Source organism: Periplaneta americana, chromosome 1, assembly GCF_040183065.1.
Source record: "Periplaneta americana isolate PAMFEO1 chromosome 1, P.americana_PAMFEO1_priV1, whole genome shotgun sequence".
Classification (NCBI taxonomy): domain Eukaryota; kingdom Metazoa; phylum Arthropoda; class Insecta; order Blattodea; family Blattidae; genus Periplaneta; species Periplaneta americana.
In genome coordinates this window covers 219,767,829-219,795,033 of record NC_091117.1, presented here as the reverse complement: position 1 = coordinate 219,795,033, position 27,205 = coordinate 219,767,829, and the positions used below count along the sequence as shown (strand labels likewise).

General features: G+C 32.8%; 1 protein-coding gene across 1 annotated transcript in view; it reads right to left on the bottom strand.

Annotated features, from left to right (window-relative positions):
- The window catches only part of LOC138696235 (uncharacterized), an 89,719-nt gene that overhangs the window by 25,429 nt on the left and 37,085 nt on the right, over positions 1 to 27,205 (bottom strand). Inside the window, exons 13-21 of the mRNA XM_069820950.1 lie at positions 26,057 to 26,101; positions 19,922 to 19,960; positions 18,414 to 18,458; positions 14,904 to 14,948; positions 8,246 to 8,284; positions 8,031 to 8,075; positions 6,395 to 6,448; positions 5,106 to 5,150; positions 2,523 to 2,567 (exon numbers count right to left, since the gene is read on the bottom strand). Of these exons, the coding sequence (XP_069677051.1) occupies positions 2,523 to 2,567; positions 5,106 to 5,150; positions 6,395 to 6,448; positions 8,031 to 8,075; positions 8,246 to 8,284; positions 14,904 to 14,948; positions 18,414 to 18,458; positions 19,922 to 19,960; positions 26,057 to 26,101 (402 nt within the window). The remainder of the gene's footprint in view (positions 1 to 2,522; positions 2,568 to 5,105; positions 5,151 to 6,394; positions 6,449 to 8,030; positions 8,076 to 8,245; positions 8,285 to 14,903; positions 14,949 to 18,413; positions 18,459 to 19,921; positions 19,961 to 26,056; positions 26,102 to 27,205) is intronic.

Here is a 27,205-nt window from a genome sequence, read left to right as displayed (position 1 = left end):
TAACGATAAGAAGTTAAGTGAAAAAAAAAAAAAAAAGGAACTGACATAATTGTATACTAAAATTAAAATTATACAGGGTGATTCACGAGGATTTACCGCCACTTACGGAGATTATTTCCGAAGACATTGTGAGCAAGAAATGTCATATAAACATGTGTCCTAATATTAATATTTTCAGAGCTACACTAATTTGAAGTTGTTTGTAAAATACCTTTTGACTATAGTTTTGAGAGTAAAAGAATATTACAAATAGAAAGTGAACTATTCAGAAGTAACATTTCTTTAATTGGCTAGTGTTCTGAAGTTAAAAATGTGTTGTTAGTTGCTTAATACAGATTTTGTTTTTCTTTTTTTAACTAGAAATGTCATCATTCTTACGTACTTATCATAAAAATTGTTACAAATCATACGACTTTAGGAACTTGATTTTTTACAGTTTAATTATGCATCAGAGTGCTGCATTGGAGTTAAATCGCTCGCTTGAACTCGGTCGAGTGTCGCACCCTCGACTGAGATACGATCGGTCGTGATAGACTCGTAATAAATAGAAGCACAGTACAAGGTCATCTCACCAACATATCTTATCTTGTATGGAAGGCGACAGATAAGATACACATATGTTTTGCTCACACGGTAAAAATAAGGCTTTATTTTCTGCGTTTATGACAAACGTTTAATGGAACAGTCAATGGAACGTACCAAAACAGGAACATGAAGTTATAAATAAAATAGTATGAAAAACTTCGATATACAGTTATTATTGCTAATTAATAATTATTCAATATTTGATTTACCACATATATAATATGATAGGTCCATACATAGTGTTCCGCCTATATACTCCGACAATGTAGAAAAGTTTTACAAAATATTATTGATATAGCAGTAGATTAATAACAATATTAGTACAGAGATAACGTCACAGAAAATATAATAAAACGAATAATCATGCCGCACAACTGTTACAGACGCAAAGATTGATACATTAATTATTAGAGATAATAATAATAATAATAATAATAATAATAATAATAATAATAATAATAATAATAATAATAATAATAATAATTATTATTATTATTATTATTATTATTATTACTAGAAAACTTGATAAAGTTCTTGCATTATCGTGATTGTGTTCTCCGTTTATAATAATTACATTTACGTCCAATAACATCTATCAGATGGGGCAAAAACAAAATCACTCCCTACAACATTTATATTACATTTTAAAGCAAGTTTTGTAGTTGTACTATGGAGAGGTTAGTTAAACACCGCAAAGCTTCGAAATGATAAAGATATATGATGTTACTACACAGTTCATCACTGTAACAAGAACGAATGTCTAGCGCTCGGCTTATACCGTTCGAGGATTTATCGCTCGTGACAATTTTACCCATGATGCATGTGCGCTACCTATCGGATTATGCTATGAACTACTTGGCGCTCGAGCGAAAATGTCCGATGCAGACCTCTGTTATGCATCCTAATGTACAGTCTTGAAGAATTTACAAAAGTAGCGTGATTTGTAACAGTTGTGATAAATGCGTAAGGAAATGTAATCTTGTAGTTAAAAGTCGAAAAAAAAAATCTGTACGAAGCAACTATGGAATTCACGATACATATTTAGCTTCAAAATACTAGCTAATTAAAGAAATAATATTCCTGAAGAGTTCATTATTTACCAGCAATATTCTTTTACCCTTAAAACTAAAGGATAACGGTATTTTACAAACAATTTCAAATTAGTGTAATTCTGAAAATATTGAGATTAGGACAAATGTTTTCATGACATTTTTTGCTCAGAATGTCTTCGGAAATAAGCTTCGAAAGGAACAGTAAATCCTCGTGAATCATCCTGTATACAAAATAATCTGAAATAATCTTTTAATGTTCTAACAAAACTTAAACACGCTTTTGCCCTTAGAGTAGACCACAGCAAAATTCTGGGTGTAGCTACTATTATGTTCTCACATAGGTAGGTTACTGTATATTTTCTATAGATAACTGAATGTAATGATATAAATTTGAGAATTGAATCAGCCAATATGAAAAGAGCCCACCTCCAAGATATACAAATTTTCAGAAGAAAGTTTGTTTTTTTATTTCACTCTGATAGTTTGCACGATCGATAAAAGATGTCTGAAATTGCTTCAAGTAATGAATTAATATAATACACCTTTGGCTCTGTCATCGCAAAATGTTAGCAGTTGAACCTATAATTACGATTATCGTGTGTCGAATTAGATTATTTTCACACGAAAAACGTGATTTCTGTGGAGTTAGTACTTTTTCAATTAGAAATAGATGTGGAATAGGCGTCTAGCATCTTGAACTGTAATAAGTAAAATAATAAAAATCGAATTGGTTGTGGTGCGCTATTCATTGGGAATTGGTATCTTTCATCATGAATAACAATAGGTTCGAGTATGCAACAAATAATGCAATTCTAAATAATGTAGATTCGGTTCGTTTTCATTTTATAGTATATAATTCAAACACACTTTTGAATTGTTACTCACCTATTTCATGTAATGTGTATGGCTTCTTAACATAAGCGACTTGTTCTAAAATAAAATAAAAATAGAATTATATTATTTTCCTATTTTTGCTAAGGAATTGTTAAATAGTACAGAGTGATTTATATAGAACTGACACATTTCTTTCTTTAATTATTCCGTTGGAAATTCATTCAATGACCCAATTTTAGCACCAAATTAAGCAGAATGTTCTGGAGTTTCGATTCCTTGTCACTAGATGCGCAGATGTTTATGTTTTATTCTTATTGTTGGCAGCACTGACCCAATTTTAGCACCAAATTAAGCAGAATGTTCTGGAGTTTCGATTCCTTGTCACTAGATACGCAGATGTTTATGTTTTATTCCTATTGTTGGCAGCACTAGATGCGCAGATGTTTGTGTTTTATTCCTATTGTTGGCAGCTGTTTTCGACATTTTGTGTCAACGTGAAAATGCAGTACACATTAAATCAACGACTCTTCCTTGTGAAGCAATACTGGATTATGAATTCAATTATAGCTACTCAAAGGGCATACCAGAGAGAATTTGGTGTTCGCAATCCTCCCAAAAGAAACACAGTACTGGGACTGGTAAACAAATTGGAAACAACTGGATCTCTGGTGAGTGAAAAGGGCAAGCATCGTTCATCTAGGCTTCCCACGGTTGTTGTTATTGACGTAAGAGCACGACTGGAGCAATCACCCAAAAAATCATTAAGACGTTTGTCACAGGAGACAGGGTACACCTACTCAATGTGCCAGAGAGCCTAAAGCCATATAGGGTTACGGTTGTTCATCAGCTACAGGAACCAGATAAGGATAAAAGATTGAATTATTGTCGTTGGTTTCAGACATTCATTGTGCAAAATTCTGCCATATTGTCCATCACATGGTTCACAGATGAAGCATGGTTTCATTTATCCGGTTATGTGAAGACCGAATAATTTCCAGGAACCTGTGGCCACCGAGATCTCCGGATTTGACAACGCCGGACTTCTTCCTATGGGGTTACTTAAAAGACAGGGTTTACGCCACACGTCCCCAGACATTGGACGATCTGAAGCACAACATCACACAGGAGATTCAAGCTAACAACAGAGTCCTCCAACGAGTGGCCAGTAACATGGAACGACGTGTTGAGTTGTGCCTTATGCAGGATGGAGGACATTTTCAACATTTGCTATAGAGGTAAATAAACTCCCAAAATTCCTCTACATTTTAGGTATAATAAGTTGTCGCTAGCGCAATTCGTTTTGAAACAATTAATGAAAGAATTGTGTCAGATCTATATACTCGTAAATCACTCTGTAGAATAACGCCTGTTATTAAATTTTAGGCCTAATCTTCACGGATTAGGCTACTACTAGAATTTTACACCTACGTGGGACTTTAGACCATTTGAAATGCACACTTCTCTAATTTCTCCTGATTATATTTATTATTATAATTATAATTACTCTCATTACTGATATCGCTAATACTACATCTCTTGCTACATTTTGGACTTTTTCATTTCTATTTACTTACATTTATTGAACGGAATACATTGTTCAACATGTGTATGTATTTATTCACACTGCAAATGGGTAAATACCCGGTGGCAGTGATAGCTAATTGCACTCAATAATGACAATTAATAATAAACACAATTAATAAAAATACAATTAAAATAATAATAATTAATAATAATCATAATACAATATTAATAGGGAGCATTCCAAATTAAATGAAGCAAGATCACTTAAAATAACATTTAAAGTAAGTCTAATTTGTATCTTAACCTAAGTTCGAACTAAAACCACAAGCACCTTTCAGCACTACACTCATTTCACTGACAACTCACTCACTGCATTGGAACTACGACACATTCCACTGATATTATCCTGATGTCACTAACACTTCAAAAACATTTCGCTGTTCAAATACTTTGCGCTACCAATATAAACTATAACACTTCACTCACACAAACACACTTCACTGACACAACACACTTCTCAGTTCAAATAACAAAATATCAATATTATACCCTTTACGTAGTGTGTATAATACACTACCGTCTATTAGTAAAGTCCTTAAACCTATTTTTAAATACATTTTTGGTTATTGGTAAAGCCTTTAGTAAGTCTGCAGGTAAAGCATTCCAGTCCCTGATAGTACGATTGAGAAAAGAAAACTTTCCAGTGTCCGTCCTCTGTCTTCTTTCCCTCAATTTATAAGAGTGGTCGTTCCTTGAAGAGTAATTTGGCGGCTGCAACCTATTTTTTATTTCTCTCCAGGCAGGCTCACCTCTGTATGTTTTGAACATTGCGCATAATCGAATTCGCGTTCTCCTGTCAATGAGTGTGTCCCATTTTAATTGTGAATTTTTCCGACAACACTTCAGAGCCCGTTTTTGAATCTCTTCCAGTGTCTTAATAATACATGTCTTATTATAATACAAAATGAAATTAATTTTAATAATACTTCCCATATTTATGTTCATACTCTCTTGAAATCAATCTCCTAGAAGTATTAAACATCTTGCTAACGCATAAACAATCTGCATAAAATATTTTAGACTTCAATAGACATTAGAATATGCACTTACCTAATTCCTTCACAACGTAGGGCTTCTTCTTGCTACCCCCAATTACTAAAACATAAACAGACACTGGGTTATTTTCAAGAAAATTTGTGAGTTGAAAAATGTATTACTTTGCAAATGATTATGATGATAGATCTCTCTTACTTTATATTGAATCATGATTCGGAAATAGATTCATCGGTCACAAATGAATTGTTGATTTCAGAAGGAATTTAAGTAATAATTTTTTATGAAATTCAGTTATAAATATATCTTGAGATATATCCCCCCTTTGTGCGTAGAAAAGAACCCAATCTAAAGAGATCTAAGGTTGAAAAATGGAGTTGAATTTCTGTTGAGTGCAGAAAGATCCGGAGTCCAGGACTGCGATCCTTTCTTCACTCAAAAATTGGCTGTCAGCTGTTTTTGCACACCGCGCATATTTTGTTTTATTGGAAGTTTCATATTGCAGGAGGTGCAAGGAACAGATATACTAGATTTTAAATCATGATGGTCATTACTGCATAAAAAGACTTGCAATAAAAAGACTGATGATAGGAAGTTGAGAACCAATATCAATTTAAAAGCATAATGCGATAAGAGTTTTGTTATGTAATATTAGTTACAGTTAAAACATATACTTAGGTAACTTTGCCTTGTACTATAATATTGTTTTTATTAGTTTATTGATTACTTTTATAAGGCTAAAGATACCATCAATATCAATTCCAATTTACCGTGACATACTCAATCTCTTTCTTTGGAATATCACTTTCTTTATGAATGATGTGTTTCATTCACTTAGTATAGTGTAATTGTAATACTATGGAATTTATGTGAATATTCCTTCTTAACTCTTTATTATGTTATTAAAATTTAAAACAAAACTGCAATGGTAAGAAATTGGTGTTAGTACTTTTGTTTTACAGACAATAAATAAAATATCAAACAGAAAGAAGCCATATATAGTTAACGAACATAAAATTTCACGCTTCGTTTGAAGTTTGTGCACCACTGTTTTCTTAATCCAACAGGCTGCTTATTCATATTTATTTTCTTCCTCCTTCCATACTTAGCGCTTGATGCCCGCGCACGACATCAAGGTAAAAGAAATTCGCTTGCTTTGACATCACTGGCGTATGGTATGCTTCAACGCCCCCCCTCCGCTACCATTCACACATTCTTCATTCATCCAGTTATATTTTCATTTCAGCTAGTGAAAAATGCTTATATTACTAGGAACTTCACCATTTTTATATTTCTCTGAAGTTTTGTAGCGTATGACAGAGCGTTAATATTGACATAATACTTGCCTTCTGATAGTACTCTGAAGTTTTCGTCTATAAAGCCCAGATGTATGGGTGGACCTGGAAGCACATAATGAATAGTAAAATATGTGTCCAATTTTGTGGTGTATAGTACATATCTCGCGGTATATTTTGAGCATTAGGTGACGTCAGTGGCCGTTAGGATTAAATTAAGAAGTGACGCTCGTAAAGGGCAAATAATCAACACTGATCACACACCTCATCTTATATAATTGATGTCTTGTAGTTGCATGTATAAATCTTTGTAATGAATGAGAAATAGTTACCACCCAATTCCAGTTTATCCTTAAGATACACCGACACATTTTTAACTTCTTAGAAACTTTTATCAACAGTACTATGCTAATGCAATTAATTCCATGAGTAGGCCTACACACGGGACGAAGTATAAAGCCATCCTTTAATCGTACATGACATACAAACATATGTAAATAATTCAGGCATACAGTCAGATGTGTGCCATTCATTCATCTATCACCTAGACAACTCATCTATTCAAATACATACATACATACACACATACATACATACATACATACATACATACATACATACGTAAACTCACAAACATATATACATACACATACAGGAAATGGAAAAATATATAATACTGAATCGTCCTCTAAACACGATACCAGCCTCTTTCAGGGGATTGCTAAAATTTAGACTTACAATTTAAAATTAAAATTAGACTAAATAACAATTCCCTAACACATTCTCGTTTATATGCTAGTAATGCACAATATATTGTACGCAACACTAGATTAAATTAATTATTTTGTTTCGTACATTTAACTTTCTTTCTCCTCATATACAGGGTGTTTCCGGGCTGGTGTTACAAACTTTCAGGAATAATGGCGAAGGGCACATGTATCAATTTGAGATAAGGAACCGTAGTCCGGAAATGACTGAGTCGAAAGTTATAAGCAAAAATAGTTGTGTAGAAATGGAATTGTAATTTGGCACCACGTGCCCTTCTTCCCTTAACTTTTGGAACAGTCGTGGAAAGATGGTATGGGCCGGATGTCTCCTACGTGGGTACTAGGACCGATACAATCTGTGAGCTTGTCTATTGTTCCCATTGGCTCATCCGTATTCGAAAATCACGCCTGCATATTCCACTCTTGTGTACTCCTCCATTTCACTAGGACTGATCGACTGGACACTGCAACTTGTACACATACACTGCTGTCTACAGACGTGCATATCAGGACCGACCATGTCCGTTACACATCAGTTACGCTATCTGCATTGCTTTAGTGTAGTTTCCTGTCCCCACCCCTCAGACAGCACACTGAATGGAATACTGTAAGTAGACAACGTAAACAACGTCAGATGAATACAGTATGTGTAAGATGTACAGATAAATAAACATAAATAACGTGTATAGAGGAATAAAATTATTTCATTTCCACACAACTATTTTTGCTTGTAACTTTCGACTCGGTCATTTCCGGACCAGGGTTCCTTATCTCAAATTGATACATGTGCCCTTTACCATCATCCCCGAAAATTTGTAACACTAGCCCGGAAACACCCTGTATAAAATCCTGCTTTACTGTTTTATACCATAAATCACGATTTCATCGACATTTATAAAAAGGACAAAAATTTCACTTACTTTTCTTCCTTATCAATTTTATTCGAGCTGGGTGACTTGACTTCACTGTATTGGAAAATGCAGATCGTATCGGAGATTTTCATGGAAAGAAGGAAAGTTACAATTAAGTGCTGTATTTCTTTTCAATATTCATTTCACGTTCAGATTCTGCAAGTAAAAGTATGTCGTACACTTCACATTGCTTTTTACTTTCTTGTTTATATTTGATAACTCACCTTCTTTCGTAACGTACTCCTTCTTAACGTTGCCGTACTCTTAAGTTGAACAGTCGATAGATGTAGGGACATGAAACAGATTGAGATTCTAATTAAGTGGGAGAATAAATTAAAATAACACGGTTACCATGACAGTGTGATAGTAACAAGAAAACATACGAAGAACTATATTCCAAGTATCCTTCAAGAATTGGTTCTTTGATAATTCCTTTTGAAAAGTTATTATAGGTAGGAAGTTCGTACCAAAACAGTAGATTTCAGTTGAGTAAGCGATGAGTATACGTAAATGTCACCCGCGCCTAGCCCTGCTCCCGTCCACTACAAGCGATTCGCAGTTCACATAAACATCGCATAGTATTATTCTGTGTAGCTGTGTACAGTCGTCAATAGTTTGAAGAATATTGTTAATTTATATTAATATTTTATTTTCTGAACAAAGTGAATTATTCTGTTAATATTGTATCACATTAATTACCTTTGTAATAAATTACGTAAAATAGTATATTATTTTGTTTTATTGAGGAATTACTTGTCAATAAATTTATTACGTACAATATATTTAACTTTATTTCAATCGGTAATTGTGTATGGAATTATAGGATGGGTTAGCTCATTTAAATCCAATTTTAATCCACTTTATTTATTACAGAAGAAAATAATTAAAATATGTCTTCATAAACCTATTGATTTTCCATCTCAAAATTTGTTTCTAGACTTTAATGTACTTAACGTAAGACAAATTTATTATATTGTATTAATAAAATTCATACATAAAAATCGAAATAATTTTGAATTGTATTCTCATAGTTATGAAACAAAAGGTATGAATTCTTTAAGATTGTTTGAACCAAAATGCAGCACTGTTACAGTATTTAAACATAGTAGTAATTTAGGCCCAAGAATATATAACAAATTTATATTTAAATATCCTAATCTTGTCAATTCTAATAGTTCTAGTATTAAATTTCAAAAGTTATGTATGGATTTTATAAAAATTGAAAAATTATAAATTTAAATTAATATACTATAATTGCAAAATGTATTGTATAATTATTAATTATAATTTTATTGTATAATTATTAATTTCAATTCAGGAATCCGCCCCAGAGCACGAGTTCTACTCTTTCAGGGGCGAGCTAAAGTTTCTCTGTATATTTTATATTTTATGTTACAGTTATTAGCAAAATAATAAATAAATAAATAAATAAATAAATAAATAAATAAATAAATAAATAAATAAAATAATAAATTTACAGAATATTGATATCATGCATAATTCGAAAGAAAGGAAACTCCTCTATTATTAAATAATTATGCAAACAGAAGTATGTAACACGTTTATTTTTTCCCCGGATTATTCTTCGTTAAATGTTAGTTGAAAGACAAGTTTATTTACCAGCCGTCGATACTCGTTTGTTTTGCTGGTCTGTTGACGTCTCGTGCTTCTGTACTACTATGCATTCGGTTGCGTTACAGCCCAAGTTCATTCAACATCAGAATAAAATCACGTTGCGAACTTCCTAGCTGTCATTATAATAGAAATGAAAAATATACTTGAAAACAATTATGGGTTTAATATTATGTGTCACATACGAGATAAACTATCAGATTGGCAAAATAGTTGATCACCTGATGATAGTAAGATATACTGTATCATATTTCAGATTTTCTCCTGCAATGTCTTGTGACGTAGAACGAATATTTTCAGAGTAAAAATATTGTTCTTCTTATTTTTCTGAACGTAGAAGGAATATTTCTTTTGATAAAATGAACATGTTCATTGTTATTTGTTATGAGTCTATAATCATAATTTACACTTTGTATGTTATTTTTACATGTATTGGTAAATTATTCTAGATTGAGAGTTAAGAAGTTTATAATAAATTTACAATGTATCATTTTTTATATTATTGCCTTCAGGATGCGAAAGGTATGATGGGTGAAGAGATAGTGATTTCGTCACCACAAGGCAGTATTTTATCGTTGACGGGTACATTTAAGGGCCAAAAAAACTATATTCTTAGAAGTTGGTGCATGAGCGGTAAAATATAAATTACATCAGGAAGTTTGGTGATTTAATGTCGTAAATCGTGTTTTAGTGTCTTGAAAATGTGTTTAGGGGATCATAGATATAGAAATCAGGTAGAAAGTTATAAAATTGAAAAAAAAAAGTTGGGAAATTAAAAAGTGGCTGGTTAATAAATATAGTTACCGATTGAAGTTTACTGTAAAGAAGTAAATCTTTGAAAGTGATGTAGTGAAGTTTATGAAAGATGATCTTAGTGATAGTGTTTACAATTTTCTATTTTTTTTTCTGAGTGTTGATTGTGGTTAAGAAATGAATGATCAAACTAAAGTGAACTAGATACTCAGGTCAAGATTTAATAAGATTCTAATGACGTGTAGAAAAAAGATCCCAATGAGTATAACCGGGTGAAATGTTACGAGTTAGATGTGATGTAGAAAGACGGAATTATGTAGAAATTTAGTAGTTAGCAAGAGTAGAATGCTGAAAGGAACGTAAGTGTGGAACGAACAGATGGTGGACATGTAAGATCAATAAGAAGAAATTTACTGTTTGGAGTTGGGTTAATAGCGAGAGTAGATGAGTTATGAGTTTAACAGGCTGTCGAGATTGCATGCTAATTGTAGTTATATTAATAGAAAGTTATGGTGAAACCCGTATACATAAGTTATGGTACACCATAACTAATTTAAATGTTGATGACAAATAAATATCTATCTATCTATCTGCCTGCCTGCCTGCCTGCTTGCCTGCCTGCCTGCCTCTCTATCTATCTATCTATCTATCTATCTATCTATCTATCTATCTATCTATCTATCTATCTATCTATCTATCTATCTATCTATCTATCTATCTATCTATCTATCTATCTATCTATCTATCTATCTATCTATCTATCTATCTATCTATCTATCTATCTATCTATCTATCTATCTATCTATCTATCTATCTATCTATCTATCTATCTATCTATCTATCTATCTATCTATCTATCTATCTATCTATCTATCTATCTATCTATCTATCTATCTATCTATCTATCTATCTATCTATCTATCTATCTATCTATCTATCTATCTATCTATCTATCTATCTATCTATCTATCTATCTATCTATCTATCTATCTATCTATCTATCTATCTATCTATCTATCTATCTATCTATCTATCTATCTATCTATCTATCTATCTATCTATCTATCTATCTATCTATCTATCTATCTACCTATCTACCTATCTACCTATCTACCTATCTACCTATCTACCTATCTACCTACCTACCTACCTACCTACCTACCTACCTACCTACCTACCTACCTACCTACCTACCTACCTACCTACCTACCTATCTATCTATCTATCTATCTATCTATCTATCTATCTATCTATCTATCTATCTATCTATCTATCTAATTGACTTATTGTTTTCTTTTTCTAAGCCCGTGGACGATTTGAGCACATGTTTGGTTGTAGGGTACATGTTTATCGTTCTGGTTGACTGACAATGAGAGCTTCGCTACTACTTTTCATTCGGTAGAGAAAGGGTAAACTGTATAGTGATTGACCACTTAAGCTAATGAATAATAAAACAATGAAATAGCGGAAAACAGTGGTAACTTATTGAGAGAATTTTAAAGGCATTGGGTCAAGTGAAGATTCAGAAACAAATCAAAATCAATAAACAAAAGAAAAAATAAAATTTTAATGCAAAGATAAATTAAATAAACACAACAAGTCCACTTTTACAGTTATTGACCGTCTACTGCACAGTTATTGACCACACGCTTATTAGTGATTGACCGTCTACTGCACAGTTATTGAATACTCATTTATTAGTGACTGAACAACACATTTTCACAATTTTCACTTTTTTCTTGTCTGTTTCGTTTCTCTTCTTCTGATCTTTTTCATTAAAAACTATTCGCCACCGGCGTAGCTCTGTCGGCAAAGGTGTTTGCCTGCCGATCCGAAGTTTCGTTCGGGCGCGGGTTCAATTCCCGCTTGGGCTGATTACCTGGTTGGGTTTTTCCGAGGTTTTGCCTAACCGTAAGGCAAATTTCAGGTAATCTATGACGAATCCTCGGCCTCATCTCGCCAAATACCATCTCGCTATCATCAATCCCATCGACGCTAAATAACCTCGTAGTTGATACAGTGTCGTTAAATAACCAAGTTAAAAAATAAGAAAAGAACTCTTCTCGCTGCCTTTTCTTTCATTTCTTATTCGCTTCCTTTCTTCTCTTGCCTCTTCTTCCATTTTTCTCTTTTGTGCCTTATCAGAAGCAAGTGTGTGTCATTTCTCTGATGTTATTACAAATGGCTTCACCCAGCACTGGACGAGGACCAAAGAACACTTTTCCTTCAACGGTATTTGCTTCTGGACGCTAAGGTTGCTTTTAGGACACCAAACTTCTTGGCAGCTTCATTGAAACCAATTCCATTGCGGACAGGTTCTATAGCGTTTCGTAAAGATTCCTCTATATAATTCACTTTACCTGTATTAGGCATTAAATATAGTATCAGTCCTGTAAAAATCCTCATCATTTAACCGAAAACATAGAATTAGAGCACATTGGTCGTTATTCTAACAAATAATTTATAAACGACCAATCACTGTAGTTTGCGGGCATTCACTTTATAGTGATTGACCGCGGGGCATTTTTATGTCATATAAAAACTTTTGCAAAATAATATTCTGTGGACGGAAACCTTATACCTCTTCTCACACTATGAGTGTAAAAACGAGCACCAGAATTTATGTATTCTTTGCAGAATAAATAAATTATTGCGTGCATTATTCTTAGCAATTCCTCTAGTTACTTACACTTGTTTAGGTTCAGTTGCATTTCCAATCGATTTCAGTCCTCTCAGACAACAGACACTAACTCAGTGGGATGAACAGCGACAACTAACCACAAATAGGGGTTGCTACTAGAGGTATATGCAGCAAAAAGTGAAATCACGATCGTGGTTTATTCACAATATACTTGAAAAAAGGAACCGGTCAATCACCGTATACTGGTCAATAAGTACCTAGTTTACCCTATAGTCTAAGCTCACACAACTTAACAGTTTTGGTACCAACTTCCTAGCTCTGTTTAACACGCTCTTGTTTGTTAATTATTGCTAACAAGATCATGATTTTTGTTCATATCGAAAGAAAATCTAATATGGAATCATTTAACCTTTTGGCGCGGACGGTTTACATGTAAAGTTAATTTAAGAATCACTAATTTCAAGCCACTGAACCACGCGAACGGATTGCAACATCGTAACGAGAAAGGAACGCTTGCGTACAGAGACAGACAAGAGTTCGTTGACCTCTTACATATTTATTACGAGAAGAAAGACGACTTTGTTAGCGGCAATGTTGCCACACTGCTGAAACTTCCAACTTAATTTAATCACGAAACGTAATGTAGGTTTTCTATTACTTTATGTGCACCCTATCGCCCCTTATAATCTGCGGGGTTATTTCACTTCTACCCTGTATAAGGGAATTTAATATGAGAGTAGAAAAAATAATTTTAAACTGATATTTTCTTTCTTTTATGACAGTAATTAAATATTCAGAGAAGTTACTTGTACAAGATACCCTTCCCTTAGGTTTGATTATTCGTGCCTTGTTATCATTTTGTGCTGTTTGTCATTTTGTGTATGAAAAATATACATAGGCATTATTCAAAGCTGGCTATACTGGGTGTTCAGTTCAAAGTGTGTCATGGCTCGCTGTATGCCGTCATGTGGCTAGTCGATAAGCCTAGAGAATTCAATCTTCCTACACTTCCACAGAGGTGTATTACTTATGTGCCAGAGAAGTTGCCTAGCAAGTACGGCGAAACATGTACTGAGGTGGGTTTTTTTTTCTTACTGTCGGGATATGTGGAGAGAGTTAAGACGATTACTTACGTATTTTTTGACATTAATTTCGACGGTCAACATGGACACGGAGCATTTGATTTGTGTTGTGGAATGTTTCCGTACCCTACCGATGATAACAAATACCCTGCGTATGACTTGCCCGCGCAAAACACAGTTCGAAAGAGGTTATGGTTGCTACGACGTTCAAGTTATACCGTACACGTTCTCAAGTTCAGATTGAACGCCTTGATTAATAGGCAACTTCTCTGACACAAAAGCTGAAACTCGCTTCAAATCGCTGACTCATCAACAGTGATGTCATGACACACTTTGAAATGAACACCCAGTAGATGTTTTTATTAACTTCTTCCATTAAAGTTCAGTACAAAAGCACTTCGATCATTGTTCCAATAACATAATAGCCAACTACTCTTCTTGGTTTCATTCGGACACAGCATTAATTCCGTAAAATTTATTAAACAGTTTGTGTTATCCATGATATGTTAATTTTATCCATTTTATTTTAGTTTCTTTTTACAAATCATATATTTATATTCCATTATTTTAATGGGGTATTAAGAAGTTAAAATTTACATTATGAGATTGATAAATTTTAAAGTTATTTCAATTTATGAGAAGACAAAATAATGATAAAAACATATTAATATTATATTTATAACTTGAGTCAGTTTCAATATATTTTAAATATTTTTATTTTTATTATCAGTTTTTGTTAAATAATTTTTAGTGTCGTAATTATATTTCACTTACCATACGAATTATGATCCACAGTTACTTTTCCAATCTTCTTTGGTTCTGGAATATATATTTCATCAGTGTTATGTAATTTGTGAATTTAAATTTAAAAACAATCTTGGTTTGATTATAATACATAATTTAAGTTAATTCTCATTTAGAAAATAAATATATTATTTTAGTTACATTGATGAGATTATAAAATACGTGTCTTTAGTACCTGGACGTATGATTAAGAATTAATTATTACACACATTGAAATGAAATTAATTATTAATTTTTACAAAAAATTTTACGATTATACCAGTAAGTTTAAACACAAATTTCAATGCTGATATTAATAATAAATATAGCACTTTTAAATGTTTAAGTAATATCAAACGTGTATGACTTGAGGCTTTCCCGGCGTTAGATGTGGAATAGCTCTTCTCGGGTTCTCAGCCAGGTGAGTTGGATAGTTGAGAAGAGTTATTCAATATAAAATGGTTTAGACAAAATTTGAACTAATACATTTTGATCAGTAATGAAAATTCAATTAAAAAATCTTCATAGTATCTATTACACTTACGGCATTATATTATACTAGTGGCTTGTGCAGCAAATACTGCTGCAAACTAAGTTCGTTAGACGTTCAAATAAAAATTTTTCAGATTTATTTTCAATGAAGAATGCTTGTCTTTTTGATAGTTATTTGCTTCCATAATAATGAAACATACTCCCTCTGAATGGATTTTTTTAGGCCAAATACTTTTTCTTGAATCTATCCAACTTCAGTTTTTGAGTTTCAACGCGAAAACGCAAGTATCAATCAGGACGATAGCAGTAGCTATTTCAGGTCATTGTGGATTGTAGGCAAAAGTTAAAAAAATGTCAGGTTTGCTAAGCTTTCGAACAATAGCATTTTCGTATAGCTGCTGCATGTAGAACTTGAAATGTAGAGCGTAAAATCATTTTATCCTACTAACAGATCTTGCTGAAATGATCTGGAGACTACAAAATTTTCTAGGCCTCTTATTTTATTAGTAAGTAATATCTTTTTATCTTTTTTGCGCTCTCTCGAGCCAATACTGAAGACAATGACACATATCAATATATACACTACACCGCCATTAAGTATATGAAAAAGACCCAACCCCACTGGTTTAATAAGTATAAAAATATTTGATTTTTAATAACAATATTATTATCTTACTTAAGTTTTTTTAGTTATATATAGCAGTCACTCAGTAAATTATAGAAATGAAGATCTAAATTAAGATATTCTCTACATTTACTTACATAATCTCAAAACGTTTCACTTTCATGTCATCAATATAGCATCAATATTACGTACAATTAATGAAGAACAGACGCATCATGACATTAACTGTGATAATATTTAATTTCTAATGGTAATAATGTCATCAAACCACCTCAAGTTTCGTAGATTTGAATATCCAATACACAGCTGTACTCAGAAAATTATACACTTTAGAATAAGTTTTTAATAACAAATTGAATTGAGCTATAAATATGTCGGCAATCCTGCAGGTCATGGCCTTCGTGTAATAGCATATTGTTTATTGTAGTGTGTGTTTTGTTCCGAAATTCAATCAAGTCGGCCGTGAGTCAACAAAATTAGTTCTCAAAACTGACAACAGATGAATTTTGGAAAACAGGAAAATTATGTAGGAAAATTGACATTTCACTGAAAACTACTACTTTTCCGAAAAACTTAGGGTTCCAAGCTTCAAAATGAGGGGCCATTTATTAAAATCCGTTCAGCCGTTTTCGTATAATTTCCATTACCAGTTCAAATTATATATATAGATTTGATAAATTTTATAAGGCAGGATGTAAGTAGGCCTATTAGGATTTATGAACTTTAGCGTTCAGACTTGTTAAATTTAAGCAACAAATATTTTGAATTAATCCTAAACAGACTTAGGTATTTTTGTTTGTTTTAGTTATGTTCATGATCTGTAATAGTGTAAACATTACCGAGGATAGTAATCCATGCTTAGTTTGGTCATTAAGAATCACTAATGAGTTAATAGTCATCGTGTAATATATTTTAGATAATACATTATAAATATGGTTAGGGTATTACAGTTTTACGATTATTTATTACTTTATTAATACAAGTAGCAGCCATTATTGGAGTCGTACACCCACATTTACGATCTTTGAAAACCAGATTTAATACTGAAAATGTCCTTTGGGAATAATAATAATGTGAATATACTTTAGTACATTTATAATGCATTCATAATCGTATTTCTGTATATTTAAACGCCTATATCATCAGCGTATATGTTCCACTTTTAAAACGGTATGACTGAGGCTAATTAAAAAAATACATGACGTATACTTATATGGACTTTTTCATCATAATCATAACACGAGTCATTTCCCAGAGTATTGCACGATTTTTGTGAATGGCCAAGTTTTAAAAACTTATTTTTTTAATTGGAACGTCTAAATTACTGTGATTCTTCATGCATGCTACACAAAATATAAATTAAATCAGCAGGCTTCGAGACTTCGGACCCAATAGAGTAGTTCAGTGGGAAATCAGCATAACGGCGTACTGAGTATAGTGGTAAAGCGTACAGTGGGTGGGGGTACTGTAGAATGAATGCCAACAAATACGCAAAGGAAAACGCTCTGGATTTGAAGGTTCTGACGAATAATTTGGTTTTCATGCAAACCTATTTTCAAACTGTGTCTGAAACTACAGTATTACATGGTTAGAAAAGTCAGAGCAAGAGATGCCGGAAGCCCTCAAATTAATTGAGGAAATGACACAGAAAATTAATGAGACACCAAGTACACCGGTTACTGAACGTGTAAAACAGAAGTGGAAATCAATTTTATGTAAAAATAACGGATATGGAACATTGTGTAATACAAACAGCAAATTAGTGGACATAGAATCACTCGAGAATAAAGGACTGTCTCTTAGAGACTGCAATGATGTTAGGTTTTTTCGTTTTGCTCCTATCACGTCATGCGACGTAGAGCGGAGATTTTTACAGTACGAACTGTGTTTTGCAGATAAACGAAAAGGATTTATGTTTGAGACACTGAAAATGTATATTGTAGTACATTGCAATTCGGTACAGTAACTCCACTTCCTAAGGACGACCAATAGGATAAACGAAAAAATTAAAATTGCTACATGTTCATTTCCTCCATTAACACTTTGTATAATTAAACACAAATGCTTATAAAAGACAGGAGAATAAATGCTTTTCACATACTTTTGATATTGTCATTGTGTAATGTATATTTACTTTCAGAATGTACATATGTGTGTTTCCCCATACTACCGTACTCTACTCTAAACAGCAACGTTTTTACCTCAATACATCTCTACTTTCGCTACCTTCAACGAGTCAACAATCTTAGTACATGCACAGTAAACTTATTGTATCGGGTCCTAAGTCTCGAAGCCTGTAAATCACAAAGAGAAACTATAGCCTATACAGTAATGCACATGAGAAACAAGATAATGGGAGTTAGAGAAAATCGTGGAACACTTACCAATGATGTGTTTTATGTACTGCTCTGGAGTATATCCGACGGAACCTGCAGTTTTAAAATAATTGTTCAGTAAGTAAAACAACTGATTTGTTCCAACAATCAATTCAGAACGCTTTTGGAACTAATACTGAACATTTTTCGACGCGTGCGCCAGTTGAGTACGTTTTCAGAACTAATTCGAGATTTTACATTGTTGGAACGTTTCTTGGACTGTTCTTTTACGGCCTTCGGAGTTTCTTCTCTTATTAAAATTATATTCATGTTACGAACTTAATTCGTCACAAAATAGCCTATATCACTATCACCTTCCAAATCACTCATGATCGACTATTTTTTTATTTTAACCTGTCCAGTCTCTAACCATTCTAGTCTTAACCTCAGATTAAGCCATCTGCGCATGCGTCAGCAGTTCAGAATTCCCAGTTCCTGCTCTTAATCGAGAACCAATTTCACTCGTACCGAAACGAATTCCACACCACTTTCGATCAGGGAACTGGAAGTTCAGAACCGGTTCAGAATCACTTCAAGTCTTTTTGGATCGCATATTGAGCATCTGTGCATGAGCAGGCAGTTCAGAATCGATACTGAACCGTGCTGGAACAAGCTATATTATTTAATTAATTATTACATTTTCATTATTCTATAAATTAAGGCTTGAAGTAAATAAGGATCTACGTGACATTTTCATGAAAATTGTCTTTTTACTGGAATATACCGTATTTGCTCGCGTAATTTGCGAACTTTTTAATTAACTTTGGCCACTGAAAAATTGGGGTGCGTAAAATATGCGGATTTTTCAAATAAGCGGTCCTGTTCTGGGTTTATCTCAATTAGTATATGTATAGGTAGGTATTTACGGTAGGGCTAATTTTCTATACCGGTAACTTGTCTCTACCAAGGACAAGCATTGTTAAAGTAGCGGGACTTTGGGGTTTCTTTCTGAAGCAGGTACTTCAGTTGCTGGTGAATGACCTACGATGGACTGTAGGGAAGGAAAATCCCTACTACACTAAAAAAAAATATGTACGTAATCCCTACTACACTGAAAAAAAATATGTACGTAATCCCTACTACACTGAAAAAAAATATGTACGTAATCCCTACTACACTGAAAAAAAAAATATGTACGTAATTCCTACTACACTGAAAAAATATGTACGTAAAATGTGTGCGCAAAATACACGGAGCAAAAATAAAGTTCAAAATAATCCCTTAAAAATTAGGGTGCGCAAAGTACGCGGGGGCGCAAATTACGCGAGGAATTACGGTAATGATTCATGTATTTATCCATATAAAATAAATAGCAGTCAACTTCCACATTCGTTCCTTTATCGTTTTAGTAGGCGTTCATTAATGGCAGAACACTTAAATTCGAATAGTTTCAACGTATGCTATGACTAATTTTCATCTTAAGTATGACAATTATACACAGATCCTTACATAGGCTTATTTCGAGTCATAAAATGTATAAAATATCAGTATAAGGTTACTATACATGAATATCTCACCGTATCTGAATACATTGCCAGTTGTGAGTCCGTTAGCACCTGCCGAAACAAAGAAGAAGGGACAAAATAATAAATCTTATATTTCCATTCAACATAATCTACATATTTTGCTATCTCTTCAAGGAGTAAGCTAATTAATCAGCTGTCTGTAATGTTATACAGGGACATCATTTTATTTTACTTCAATTTTTATTGTACCTGAGTTTTTTAATGTACTTCACTCCCACCCCTTCTGCTAATGAAGTTCAACCGTCCTCCACACAGATCCAAGACCGCATATACAGTCACAGTAGCCTTACTGTCATAGTAAACAGTACGCTCCAAAAATATGTTCGCGTTTTCCAGTGACGAAAGAGCTTTCAATATTGCATCATTTTCCATTTGCCTACGTCGCATCCCGGTTTCCCCCACCTGCTTCTATTCGCCTCTCTGTAAATGCTAGTGGCTGGGCTGTCTGAGCTCTTTTCTGAGAACCTTAATTTCTATTAGGAATTTCTATTAGGAATTCTATACCCATACAATTGTTTAAAATAACTTAAATAAAAGGGCCTCGTTAAGTAATTAACTGTCACGTGATTTCTTCCCTTTCTACGACTCTGCGACGTAACTACTTGGACGGACAGTAGATAGCATGTCTGAGTAAATTTATCTTTTCGGATCGGGCAGAAGTGAAGATTGAATTTACAGTACGTAAGGTCTCTTTTATAGAGTAGGTACAGAATTATTTCAACATGAGTTACTGGTACGAAGGACGAACCTGGTAATTGGGATTACGTACAATAGTCTATAGTGGGATAATATGCACATTAGAACTAAAGCCTGTATCTAAATGAACGGCCACCATTTTAAAAAATGTGTTTAAATATCCATATTATGATTATTTTTCAATTTAACTTCATTCTCTATATTGTACGCTAGTGTGCTCTAACAATACAATATACACTGCATAGTTAATACATCCGAATGGATAGCTCAATTCGTGAGTAAAAACACTTATTGTTAATACAGTACTGTATTTTGATTAAACAGAAACCTAATGAAAATTATGAAACTCAAAATTGCAATATTTCCTAGTTTACATAAATGAATTACTTTTCTTCCCTCCTATACCTAGTAAAGTGATTTGCATTTTACGCCAGTATCATCGAACTCCAGTCTTGGAAGGGGGAGCAAGCGGTGTTTCCGGTTCTAGTCCTTTAATCCAAAGATATAGCCAGGTTAATATTAAAAATGTTAGTAAAATTAAAATGATGTCCCTGTACATGTATTTTTCAACACTAATTAATAGGTAATTAAGAATTAGTATTATTGTCTCCGTGATTAGGTTAACCTTGAATCATTCGCACCTGTGGAGTAACGGTTAGCGCGTCGGCCGCGGAACTAGGTGGCCCAGGTTCGATTCCCGGTCGGGGCAAATTACCCGGTTGAGGTTTTTTCCGGGGTTTTCTCTCAACCCAATATGCTGGGTAACTATCGGTGCTGGACTCCGGACTCATTTCACCGGCATTATCACTTTCATCTCATTCAGACGCTAAATAACCTAAGATGTTGATAAAGCGTCGTAAAATAACCTACTAAAATAAATTAACATCGAACCAATGGTTCAGTTTTCATGATGAGGTTTAGAAATATCAGTAAATTCGTTGAAAAACTAGCGTGACAATAACCTGTTATCTGTCATTTTGTATTGAAACGTAATGCAAGTCAAGAGTACACCCACACACTCCTCTTGAAGATAAACTGTATTGCGTTCAAGCGAAATAATTTATATAAAACAATAATTAACTCGACCTATTTCTCCCCATACGTACACCGGCTTGCATTAAAATTTAAACGTCTACAAGCTAAATAATTTATAAGTGTGTGTGTATGTGTGTGTGTGTGTGTGTGTGTGTGTGTGTGTGTGTGTGCCAGGATTTATGATGGTAATTCATGAAGTTCATAATAGATGTCAGTATATTACATAATATTTTATAACTTCAACAGTTTCTTAGTCGAGATTTGGTTATCGCGGAAAGTAGTTGTTCAGAAGCCTGTGTTAACTGATTGAACTTAAAATCCAACTTCAGTAGTCTAAAATGTAGTTTTGATATTTGTAGAAGATACGGTATTATTCCATCAGATCAAAGACTGTGTAGATTATAGTGTTAAATCTAAATTTAAGATTTGCAAGCGATGTGGTAAACTGAATTTTCCTTAAGCATTTATTTGTGGCGTGTGTCGAAACATAGAACAGACGCGACCAAAAATAGGTAGTTTGGCGGTTTTAAGTTTTTTGTTCAGCATAACGTTGCATTCTTTCATTCGTGGCTTCTTGGAGTGACATTACAAGTGGCTAGTTTTCCGAAGTGGAATTAGAGTTCCTAAAGTTTATCATTATTACGGGATTTGAAGAGAGATGTTTTACGTTGTTACTACAAACAACACAATTCCATTCGGCGGAAGAGTGTATCCAGTTTCGAAAAGCGGACACTGTATTCGGAATAGCCGACGTTCATTACGAGCAGCTTTAATTGGTGAGTAACATTCCTTAGTCTTTTTGGTAACTATATAGTTTAGCTGATGCTCCTTTGTATTCAAAAGTCATCGAGTCCATTTGGGGATTAAATAGAAAGTAATGTAATTGAGCGGAAAGCAATGTTTGGATCTAGGCCTATTTAACTATAGGATATCGATAGTGAGTTTTTGGGAATCTAAGTCGACTAGATTGGAGAATGGATGATGTTATAAGATTGACGTTCGTTATACGCATGCTGTCGTTATCGGTCTGTTCAATTAAAGTGCAGACGTGTTCATTTATCATCCTATCAGTATCCAGTAACTTACTAGTTATCAAAGATATTTTACTTGCGTTAAGTGTATTAGTTTCGGTCTATTACACGGTATTCCTTATCGATTTTTTTGGAAGCTGTGCTAACATAAACGTTAAAATTCGGCTTTATTTTATTCATTTATTTATTTATATATTTAATTTATTGATGTAATTAATTAATTTAATTAATTTATTTAATTTAATTAGTTTAATTAATTAATTTAATTTATTTATTTAATTTAATGTATTTATTTATTTTATTTATTTATTTAATTTAAATTTACTTATTTAATTTAATTTATTTTATATATTTAATTTATTTATTCATTTATTTATTCATTTAGTCATTCATTCATTTAGTCATTTATTTATTTAGTCATTTAGTCATTAATTCAGTCTATTTATTTATTTATTTATTTATTTATGTAATTTATTCAATTTAATTTATCTCATTTTAGTTATTTAATTTAATCTGTTTAATTAATTTAATTTAATTTAATTTATTTTATTTTATTCACTTTATTTAATACATTTAATTAATTAATTAATTTATTTATTTATTTATGTAATTTATTTAATTTAATTTATTTTATTTAATCTATTTAATTTATTTAATTTATTTATTTAATTTATTTATTTAATTTATTTTATTTTATTTATTTTATTTAATTCCTTTAATTAAGTAATTAATTTATTAATTAATTAATTTATTTATTTCATTTATTTCTATTTATTTATTTATTTATATATTTAATTTATTTTATTTTATCTATTTAATTTAATTTATTTTATTTTATCTATTTAATTTTATTTATTTATTTTATTTATTTATTTAATTAATTTATTTATTTATTTTATTTTATTTATTTATGTATTTTATTTAATTAATTAATTAATTAAATTAATTAAACTAATTAACATAAATAAATTAATCAAACTAATTAAATAAATAAATTAATTAATTAATTAATTAATTTATTTATTTATTTAAATATTTATTTATTTATCTATTTATCCATTTATCCATTCATTCGTTCTATTTTATTTTATTTTATTTTATTTTTGTTTGGTTTGTTTGTTTGTTTATTCTGGTGCAGTTAAGGCCATCAGGCCTTCTCTTCCACAACACCAGGACTTTGGTACTGAATAGGACGTCTATAAATAACGTACACCAACCAATTAACACGCGTACTGTGGTTTGCTGAGTGTGTCATTCATTGTTAGCCAGGACGTCAGCTAGTACGTTAGGTGAACGGAAATTTAATTTTTGTGAAGTGTATTGTTGGTGTATTAAAGTTTATTTTGTCAATGTAGAGTATCCACCGCCCACTGAACGAATATTTCACACTTTTATCACTGCCAATGTTGCTCTATAAGCCAATTTTCGCAAATCTAATGTTGTTGTTGTTTTCTAATGCCAGGCGTTTGACAATAAAGTCATTTGACCTCTTGCACTCCAATATTTTTCAAAGATATTATCATGGCCAGCCACTGAAGCACAGATTTTGAGGTGTTCCGAATCCATTTCTTGGTTTGAGTTGCACAATGGGCAGTTAGGGGACTGATATATTCCAATTCCATGCAGGTATTTGGCCAAACAATCATGGCCTGTTGCCAATCTAAATGCAGCTACAGACGATTTTCGTGCTGATTCGGGAATTAACTGTGGATTTTGATGCAGAGAGTTCCATTTTTTCCCTTGGGATTGTGTTATCAAATTTTGTTTGTTGAAGTCTAAGTATGTAGATTTAATAAATCTTTTCACAGAGTAATACGTAGATTTAGTAACAGGTCTGTAAGTAGCAGTGCTGCCCTTCTTTGCTAAAGCATCCGCATTGTCGTTTCCCAGGATTCCACAATGGGATGGTATCCATTGGAATACAATTCTTTTATTGAGTGATATTAATTGATAGAGCATTTTAGTTATTTCTGCTGTTTGAGATGAAGGTGTGTGTTTAGAGACGATTGATAGAATAGCTGCTTTGGAGTCTGACAATATAACTGAATTCCTAAATTTATTGATGTGGCATAGAAGATTCCTGAGACTTTCACTTATTGCAATGATTTCACCATCAAAACTTGTTGTTCCATACCCAAGATATCTATAAAGTGAGAAGAGACAGCACGTAACACCTGCACTGGCACCTTGTTCTCTGGAGATCAAGGATCCGTCGGTGTATAAATGAAGCCAGTTTTGTGGAGAGTACCTAATATTAATTGTCTCTAAAGACAATTGTTTCAGTATTTCAGTGTTTACTTCTGATTTAAAATCTAATGTAAAAGACTGCCTATACAAGCAACAAGTTATACTAAATGTTTAGGATTAGTGTAAAACTGGCCTATGTCTACTATAGTGGGTGGGACATAAGTAAAATTCACCGCTGATATAAAGTAACTAACAATTTAAGCAGAGTTTGCGACTGTATTGCACAAGAAATTAATATTTCCCTCCTATACAACAGTGTCAAAAAAAAGCAAACGAAAATAGTGAAACAAGACACTGTAGTTTGTGTACACAAGCTTCTACTGGGGTCACGAAACTAAAAGAATCGCTATGTTAAATTTAAACACGTAGTAACCGCTGTACTATAATGCAGAACGGTACATTAAAAAGAAACTGAGCTATTTGTAAGCAAATGTGGTTTAACCATTACAGATAATATTTCGGTATTTCTGTACTATTGTGCTACCACGATAAGGCATAAATGTATTCACAGCCATGACTTCTAGTCAAATCATACGATTCATAAAAAGAAATCTAGTGTCGATACCAATTTCATACCGAAAATAAGGGTCTCAAGTTGCTCTGCAAGTGAAGCCCGGCGGAGAAAAATGGGAATCTGTGAGAGGTTAAGTTAGTTTAGACTTTTCTTATGGCTTGCATAAAAAAATATATAGGAATTCGTGGCAGGTTCCGTTAGGTTGGTTTAAGCTTTTGGTATGCCTTGCATATACGAATCAGTGACCAAGGTTAGATTAGTGTAGGCTTTTTGTATGACTTGCATATACTGACAACTGTCTAAAATGTGCTATATCCTGCTGTCTTTATTCTTATGGTAACGTTATTGTAAAGATTCACCGATATTTCATTATACCTCTTCCAGTCAGTGACCATTAAATTTCAAGTAGCTAATCCTAGTCGAATGCGTCAGAGTATTAAAGAGCATTACAACTTTTGCTATCTGTCTTCTCCCTCACCGCCAACTATGACGTTAAGCACAGGCAGAGATAAAATGAACTATCTGTTAGAACAACGGCCTCAACCACAGGAAAATTTATATTACTATGAAAACTGTATGTGATACTTAAAAAATAATACTTGCCAAATAAAATATCACCGAAATGCCTTGTTGGTGGACTAAGATGTTCTGAAAGAAAACGAGAGAAAAGAGATCATGACTAAAAAGAGAATAAATAGTAAACAAAACGATTACGGCCAAATTTAACTAAATACACAATGTTGCCAACATAAGAACATGACTTTGGTCTATGGTATCATTTTCTCTCTACCGCCTTCGTTCTGAACATTACTGAGAGATAGCACCACTGTTACTCTCATCTATTTCAATTAATTTTCCCTGGACCAATTGTTTGGACATTTCTACGTAGAAGATTAAGACAGATCTTACAAGTGATGTCCAATTACTAACAGTATGGTCATCAAAATAGTGTGTCCATTTTATGTCGAACTAAAATCTCTCTCATTTTCTTTTGTTTCACCGGCCGAATGGGTTTATCTCTTCGGTATCGATGTTTCTAGTCGGCCATGGTCTTTATGAGAGTTTTTGTTTCGTAATATTGATAAACAGTAATATAATTAAAGCGCCCAAAAGTTTTTTTTTTTTTTCGTAAAAGGCTAGGTATTTTCTGTAGGTCACAAATAAAACTGCAACGCGGTCATAATTACGTACTTAACGCTTTGGTGAACATTAACCGGAAATTTACTTTCCGTTATTTAAATGATATTCCGTGAACCACAACTTTTTTCCCCTTTATTTCGTTGTCATAACCTACTTTAAGATCTTACTACATACGCATTTTCTTTTATTACATTCAAAACATCGTCGTTATACTATATAAACCTTGCACTTGACTAATAGAGTGATTTATTTAAGAATATAGTCGCGAATTTTACTACCACCATTTCGAATGTCTTCTGTTTGACACGGCTTGGTACGGCCTGGTGACTACTAGACGGAATTTTGGAAGGCGGTTAGCTTGTATATGCGCCGTAGCATTTCTGGTATGTGACGTCACAAGCTTGTACAGTAGAACCAATCAGAATCAGTCTATAACAAGCACTTCCCGAGTTCGTTTGTTCACGTGCGAGTGTTTCAATACATTGAATAAGTAAAACTAACATTTACTGTGTGTATGTAAGGTAAATACATGGAAGAAGAGACTGTGAAAATACAAGTATTGCACAGGCAGGTGCGGAAAGTAATGTTTAAGGTGTATAATTATTTTAAAAA